The sequence below is a fragment of the Staurois parvus genome, unplaced genomic scaffold, assembly GCF_062004578.1.
Source record: "Staurois parvus isolate SC_StPar_1 unplaced genomic scaffold, SC_StPar_1.0 ptg003117l, whole genome shotgun sequence".
In the NCBI taxonomy this organism is placed as follows: Eukaryota; Metazoa; Chordata; class Amphibia; order Anura; family Ranidae; genus Staurois; species Staurois parvus.
The window spans coordinates 1-8,481 of record NW_028320913.1 but is presented as its reverse complement, the minus strand read 5'-3'; the positions used below and the strand labels follow the sequence as shown (position 1 = coordinate 8,481).

At 44.5% G+C, this 8,481-nt stretch overlaps 1 protein-coding gene across 1 annotated transcript; it reads right to left on the bottom strand.

Moving 5' to 3' along the window:
• Positions 1–6,542: 6,542 nt before the first annotated feature.
• On the bottom strand, positions 6,543–7,535 carry LOC149428580 (vomeronasal type-2 receptor 26-like). Its single transcript, XM_089667234.1, has one exon. The coding sequence runs from the start codon at positions 7,533–7,535 to the stop codon at positions 6,543–6,545; it is 993 nt and encodes a 330-aa protein (XP_089523360.1).
• Positions 7,536–8,481: the final 946 nt, after the last annotated feature.

Here is an 8,481-nt window from a genome sequence, read left to right as displayed (position 1 = left end):
AAACATGTGAACAGTTAATCATGAGCTCACCACTGCTGCCTTGTTAATCATTTGCATGATGAAGAGAACTGAATTAATAGGCGCTGTGGAAAATGCTCTCAGTCAAGCACCTTAGTGAAGGTGCATCTTTATTGGGTGAGACAAAGTAGCAAATATAATAAAATTTGACCAGCCTGAAGTGAACAGTGTGAATCCAACGGACGGCCCGTCCTCTCTGAAGGGAGCTGAGATTGGAGAACGCTCCTATTGGCTTCAAATCACATCCCTTGACTGAGAGCATTTTCCACAGCACCCATTTTTTTCAGTTCTCTACACATTGTAATGACCATTTACACCTCAGACCTCTCCCATCCTTGGAAACAAAAGATATGTTAATGACCATTCACACCTCAAATTCCTCATGAAGACCCCCTGCCAAGTGGCCTTAATGACTCCCTCTACCAGACACCTTTCCCACCCTTGGAAACAAAAGAAATGTTAATGAGCAACTCACACCTCAGCTAATCTCAACACATACTGCGGTCTCTGCTTCTACTCTCTGTATTTCTCTGAAACAGTCTGAAATAATTCATAATTTACCACTTTTCAGTGCATTCTGGGCATTTGGGAGGTTCTCCTGTGCTTATCTTTAAAAATCAGTTCAAAACACAAATGCACTATGTGATGGGAGTCACCTTGGGTGGGGGACCCATGGAATTCAACTCACTTTGGAGAGGTGGGGAGACCCCTGTCTCATCTCCCCATATCCCACTGTTAGTGGTACAGGGTGATCTGTCCTAATATTGGGGTGGGGTTTTGTGGATTGTTTGGTGCCATGTGGTTGCATCCCAATGTTCTATTGTGTGTCTTGCTTGGGAGCAAACTATCATGGGATGTACAGTTGTGTTCAATATAATAGCAGTGTGTTGAAAAAAGTGAATAAAGCTGAAAATCCTTCTAATAGCTTTTATTTCCATCCACACAAATGCATTGGGAACACGACACATTCTATTCCAAATCACAACATGAAGAAAAATACATCAAATTTGTGTTGTTCCTCTAAAAAATGGAAGAAAAGTGAATATTAGACGGTTCAAAAAAATGGCTGTGTTTGTATTCTTCTTTACAAACTCAAACATTCACTATATAAACTGAGAAATGTTTGAAGATTTTGCTTTCCTTTGAATGACTTCATGAATATTTGGTTGTAGTCGCACTGTTTCTGAGAACTGCTGTACATCTGTGTTGCATGGAGTCACCCAACTTCTGGCCCCTGTGATCAGGTATTCCAGCCCAGGATGATTGGACCATTCCACAGTTCTTGTCTATTTCTTGGTTTTGCCTCAGAAATGGCATTTTTGATGTCACTCCACAAGTTTTCTATTGGATGAAGATCCGGGGATTGGGCTGGCCACTCCATAACGTCCATCTTGTTGGCCTGGAACCAAGATGTTGCCCGTTTACTGGTGTGTTTGGGGTTGTTGTCTTGTTGTAACACCCATTTCAAGGGCATTTCCTCTTCAGCATAAAGCAGCATGACCTCTTCAAGTATTCTGATGGATTCAAACTGATCCATGATCCCTGGTATGCGATAAATAGGCCCAACACCGTAGTATGAGAAACATCCCCATATCATGATGCTTGCACCACCATGCTTCACGGTCTTCACAGTGTACTGTGGCTTGAATTCAGTGTTTGGGGGTCGTCTGACAAACTGTCTCCACCCACTAGACCCAGCAAGAACAATCTTACTTTCATCATTCCACAAAATGTTGTGCCATTTCTCTTTAGGCCAGTCAATGTGCTCTTTGGCAGATTGTAACCTCTTCAGCACATGTCTTTTTCCCAACAGTGGGACTTTGCGGGGACTTCTTGCAGATAGCTTGGCTTCACATAGGCGTCTTCTAATTGTAACAGTCCTCACAGGGAACGTCACACCTTCTTTCATCTTCCTGGAGCTGATTGTTGGCTGAGTCCGCCCCATTTTGGCCATTCTTCTATCCATTCCAATGGTAGTTTTTCGCTTTCTTCCACGTCTTTCAGGTTTTGGTTGCCATTTTAAAGCATTTGTGATCATTTTAGCTGAGCAGCCGATCATTTTCTGCACTTATTTATATGTTTTCCCCTTTCCAATCTACTTTTTAATCAAGGTACGCTGTTCTTCTGAACAATGTCTGGAACGACCCATTTTCCTCAGAATTTCAGAGAGAAATGCACTGTAACCAGCATGTCCAACATTGCTGCCTTCCTTCCTTAAATAAGGGCAATAATTGCCACCTGTTTATCAAAGAATGAATGACCTCACTAATAGAACTCCACACTGCTATTATTTTGAACACGCCCCTTTCAATGAGTGATTCAATGACACAAAATCAGCAGCATGCATGTCATGACTGTTGGGTCTGTTGGATTTCTATTACTCTACTACACCTGCTAGGAAATTATTTGCCATGTAGGAATATAATTTCTACCAAAAACAGTGATTGATCCGGTTAGTGATGTCTGACTGCTATTATTTTGAACACAGCTGTATGTGTTTATGGGTATTGGCTTGGTGGGGGGTGTCTCCAGCAGCCCTCCCTTCTGATGGGACTGTCTGCTGGTGTGTCTCTTGTTACTAAATGTAGATTGCCCCGCCCTGTGTCATTATGCAGGGAAGGGGATTATCCCCTGAGTGTATATATCTTGTATCTGTGTTAAAATAAACTAGGCTACTTCCTGGTTTACTTCAAGACTGGTGTCGTCTAGTCTTGTATGGTCAGCGGTGGTTTCTGTGGTCGATATTCGGATGGGAATGTGGGAGTCTAATGGAAGTACCCAAGTGCAGTCAGGGGTCGGTTCCATTACACACATAAACGCGCATAAATGCAGCTAAACAGATGGTTTTTAACCTGCATTTTCCAGCAGTCTGTTTCCATCGTTCAGAAGTGTCCCGTATACATGGAGCCTTACATGGCCTAATATCTGTTGTCCCTTATTGATTGCTAACGGTGCCGTATTCCATCATCTTTATTGGCATGTTGTGATATGCATATATTGCTCCTGGGCCTGTGTGATTATTTTTGTTCTTCTGGTGTTTACATGATCCCATTTCAATCCTCATGGGGTGATTGGAACACTTATCATCCTGATGCTCAGCTAATATGCCATCTAACATATATTTTTGTAATTGACGATGACATATTGCAATTCATTTACCAAGTAAGGTGGTATTTCTTCCCATCTCTTCAGGGAAGCCTACCTAACAGCCGATCTCCTCCACTCCTCTTACCACTCCATCCCCCACAGCCATTTCCTCCTGTGCCACTATCCCCTCCCTCCTAGATTGTAAGCTCCAAGGAGCAGGGCCCTCGAACCCCTCGTGTATTGTATTGTTACTGTATTGTCTCATGTACTGTCCCCCACTATAATGTACAGCGCTGAGCAAACCTTTTGGCGCTATATAAATACTGTATAATAATAATTTACCGTGTCTGTGAATATTGGATTGTGTTTATTTCATGGAGCTTATCTATGATGTATGGTATATTTATTAGCCTTAGGTGTCAGCTCCTGTGGTAGTGAGCCCTTGTAGATGGTCAATTTGGGGTTCCCCAGGGTGCGGAGTCTAAACCCCAGCCAGCTTCTTCACCAGAGCCTCTGATGGTGGGGATGGACTTGCAGCAAGCTGGGACCAGGTCGCGGTCGCTGAGTACGCCCAGCTGAGGATGAGGAGACCACTCAGGGGAGCAGAGTACAATGGGAGGAGACAAACGGAGGTCAGGACGGGCGGAAAACAAGCACAGTCAGAGAATGAAGCTGGGGTCAGTATACGAGTAGTCAATGCAGGATATAGGCAGTACAGGGGCGGACTGACCATTCAGGCACTGCCTGAGGGCCCGGGGTCAGTAGGGGGCCCCATGAAATGCCCCTGGTAACTTTTATAGGCTTTTTTGGGTGTGCTTTGAGTGTGGGCAAGGACACAGGAGCCTCATGATCCCCTATTGCCCGGGGGCCCCATGAGTTGTCAGTCTGCCCCTGAGGCAGTAGCAACACACAGGAGCTCCAACAACTAGGAAGTTGCTCAGGCAAAGTGGCCTAGACTGAGCATGTCTTATATAGGCAGGCAAACAAGCAGGCGGGCCAGGAAGTGATGGAAGGGAAGGAAATAAAACCCAGAGAACAGCAGACGACGCCCATAGGTGAGCACAGATAGTCCACACATGTGAAAGGGATCAGGAACAGCACTGCAGCAAGGAGGTCAGAACACACAAACAAGAAACTGCAGGCTAACTTGTGACGTTAGGCCTTTGCAATCCGGATTGCTCAAGTTTTTATATTGTGATGTGTATTTTTCACCTTGCAAGGTTTCATATTTTTTTATGCAAGATTTATAATAAAGTCATTTTTGTACCATTAACTACTCTGCTTGGGTTCATTTTAAACCGTTACTACAGACGGCCCTTTTTCAGGGATGTCTATTTTTTGTATGCTCTAATTTTTCGGCATTAACCCGCATCTATATTGACTGAGGAGTCAGAGAGTAATTCTATAGGGTGATCCACCTATATCGTGGCATTTTTCTATCATTTTGTATGAATATGTACGTTTGCCTAGGATGTTTCCAGTCCCAGCTGGTAGTTATTACATCACCCACCATTGATGAGCCGTACTTCCAAGAATGTGTGCGAGGGGAACATAGATAAAGTCCTCACCAAGGCAAGCTGGAAAGTCGCACTCTCCACTATATATAAGCTCTACTGTTTCAGTCACCGGGAACTTGACCAAAAAACACTCCATCATTGGTATTCTACCCCCTTCATGTTACCTAAATTATACCTGACATGGTCCCCTAGGTGCTGGTGACTATGTGGAGAAACAAGATTGTTCCCCATATTTTATGCACCCTTACTGGAATGCTATATACTTCCTAACCTCTAATATTATAGGGCACTGGGGTTTTTTTGTCTTCCTCTGGGTCAACCGTGGGTGTAGGATTATAACTTTTTTTTTCTATGGTTGAACTGGATGGACTTTTGTCTTTTTTCAGCCAGACTAACTATGTCACTTAGATCTTACCTGACACTGTCCTTGCATTACTGAATTTAGGTACTGAACAAATACTAATAATGTTACATTTGTGGTTCTCTACCTACTTTTTGCAGCTGAACGCACCATTGTTAGAATATGGGATTCCTTTCACAGCCCAGTATGGTCAACAATCTTAGAGTACCAATGTGAAATGGAAAAAATACCAGAATTAAAAAAAATTATTAGCACAAAAAATTCATTCTAATTTGGTCCATATGGCTAAATAACGCAGATTGTACTTTATAAGATTGATGACATGTACTTACATTGCCTTGTATTGCTGACTGGAACTATTTCCTTGTATTGTTAGTCCACTCCCGTGTTTGATTACCCTCCTCCAATATTTCTCCTCCTTCTACCCTGCCTTAACCGTAAAGCGGAGTTCCACATGGAAAAAAAATAAAAGTCAGCAGCTACAAAAACTGTAGCTGCTGACTTTTAAAATACGGCCACTTACCTGTCCCTGGGTCCCGCGGTGTCCTCATCACCACCGCTGATTTCACCAGCTGTCTTCTCTCCGCGGCATCTATAGTGTGGGCACCCGGCTGTGGCAGCTTGCAGCTTCACAGCCGGGGTGCCCACTGCGCATGCGGGAGAAGCGCTGCGCTTCGTGAATGGCCCCTTAGTCTTCTGGGTCCTGTCACGTGACACAAAAGACTACAGGGAGGGAGGACAACTTCCACTTCAGGGTACCTGTTAAATTCGGGTAACCGCTCCCCAAAGGTGCCAATCCTTAATGAGGAGCGAGGGACAAAGGCTTCAAGTGGAACTTCCCCTTTTAAGTGGAGCTCCACTTTAACTTCCCTTTCTATACTCCCTTTTCCTTCCCTCTTACATCCCCAAGATGAAGACATTTGTTCTCCACCATTACTATGGCTGTAAACTTCCGTTCAGTCTACTAATTCTATGTGACCTGCTGTTTGCATTACTGTTTTTCTTCGTGTCATTTATGCTCCTGTAATTTGTATGACTTCATTCTTCTGTACACCTTTACTGCTTTATGAATTTATTGATATAGTCGGATACATCTACATACAATGATAAATATAATGAATGTGACACTGACAAATGACATCACAATCATTTTCTAAGAGAACGTGTTTAATATTCACCTTTATGGAAGGTGATGACAGAAATCTTCCCTCTCTTGAGTGATGGGTGGTTTTGGTATCTGACGCTTTAGGATGTTTTTGATACTTTGTCCCCCTCTGGTCACTGTGGTTCCTCCTCTCTAAGTGACTACATTGTTCTGTAGTGATGTAACGGCTGATGGGAGGAATCACTACACCCAGCAGGGGACAAGGTTTCCAACAAACCCAAAGTATCTGATACTAGTGGCATCCATAGCTCTTCAAGAGAGACTCAATTAGACTCTACCGAAGAGGTAAGTATTAAATATTTAAATTCCCAAACAAGAGTACAATACTAAAATATATATATAATAATAGAGATAATTCTATAACTACAGGTAACCCAGTGTTGCTCCTCACATATCAGCGGATAACTGTCTTTGTATTCAGGTCAGGTCTGAACAGAATTATGTAACATTTTGGGAAGAATATACAGCCAAGAAGTACAGAACTTGATGCCATTATAGCAAAGACCTCCACAGCCACCATGTATTTCCCTCTGGTGCTCAGATAGGCCGGGATCATGGCAATCCAGACACTGCAGAACACCAGCATGCTGAAGGTGATGTACTTGGCCTCATTAAAACTGTCCGGTAATGTCCTGGCTAAAAAAGCGATAATGAAGCTCACAGCTGCCAGAAGCCCCATATATCCCAGGACAGAGTAGAAGCCGATAACTGAACCCTCATTACACTGAATGATGATCTTCCCCTGATAAGAGTGAATGTCTCGATCCTGGAAGGGGGGAGAAATAGACAACCAAGTGACACAGATTATGACTTGGACCAGTGAGAAGACACAAATGATACAATTGGACAGTTTGGTTCCCATCCATTTCCTCCAGGGACTCCCAGGTTTGGTGGCCTTAAAGGCAATACACACCATGATACTTTTGGCAAGTAGAGAAGAGACGGCAACTGAGAAGATGACACCAAAAGAGGTGACACGCAGCATGCAGGTCACATCTACTGGATGGCCGAGGAACAAGAAGACACAGAGGAAGCTCAGCATGATGGAGACCAGGAGAAGATAGCTCAGGTTCCGGTTATTGGCTTTAACAATGGGGGTGTCCTGGTAATGTATAAATATCCCCAATATTAAACCAGTCAGAAGACAACAGAGGATGGAGACAGCTGAAAATACTGCAACAATGGCGTCATCAGTGTAGGAGAGAAATTCCACCGCTCTTGGGACACACCAATCCTTCTTCTCATTTGGCCATTCATCCTCAGGACATTTCATGCAGTTTTCACTGTCTGCAGGAAGAACAATACAAACACAATGAGCATCGGGGTCAGAGCTTCTGAGGAAATGAACTGTCTTGTGTTGTCTCACAGCTAGCAATGGGATTTCCATCAGTTAATTGTGGGAGATAGATAGATATTATTATTATTATTATTACATCGAGTTTATATAGCACCAAAGGGTTTACTCAGCGCTGTACAATAGAGTGGGGGGACAATACAAGAAACAGAACAGCAACAACAACAGTGAACGAGGGGTTAGAGGGCCCTACTCTTTCAAGCTTACAATCTAGGAGGGAGGGGGTAGTAGCACAGGAGGACGTGGCTGTGGGGAATGGAGTGGTAAGAAGAATGAAGGAGAACGGCTGTTAGGTGAGGGAGGGTAGGCTTCCCTGAAGAGGTGGGTTTTCAGGGAGCACCTGAAGGTAAGGAGGGAAGGTGACAGTCTGATGGACTGGGGCAGTGAGTTCCAGAGGATGGGGGAGGACCTGGAGAAGTCTTGCAATCGTGTGTGGGAGGAGGAGACCAGAAAGCAAGATAGAAGGAGGTCCTGTGAAGAGCAAAGGGTACGGGTAGAGTGTACTTGGGAATCAGGTCGGTGAGGTAGTTAGGGGCAGTGTTGTGCACGGCTTTGTAGGTCAGGGTTAGTAGTTTGAATTTGATGCGTTGGGCAATCGGGAGCCAGTGGAGGGATAGGCAGAGGGGGGTGGCAGAGGTGGAGCGGTTGGTGAGGTGAATGAGTCTGGCCGCTGAGTTTAGGATGGTCTGGAGCGGGGAGAGCCTGTGCTGGGGTAGGCCTGTGAGAAGGGAGTTGCAGTAGTCAAGGAGTGAGATGAAGAGGGAGTGTACGAGTAGTTTTGTGGTGTCTGGGGTAAGGAAGGAGCGTATTTTGGCGATGTTGCGGAGGTGGAGCCTGCATGTGTTTGAAAGTGATTTGACATGAGGTTGAAAGGAAAGGTTAGAGTCCAGAATGACGCCAAGGACTTTGGCTTGCGGGGCGGGATTGATCTTGGTGTTGTTGATAGTGATGGATAGGATGGGGGGGGGGTGAGTGGGCA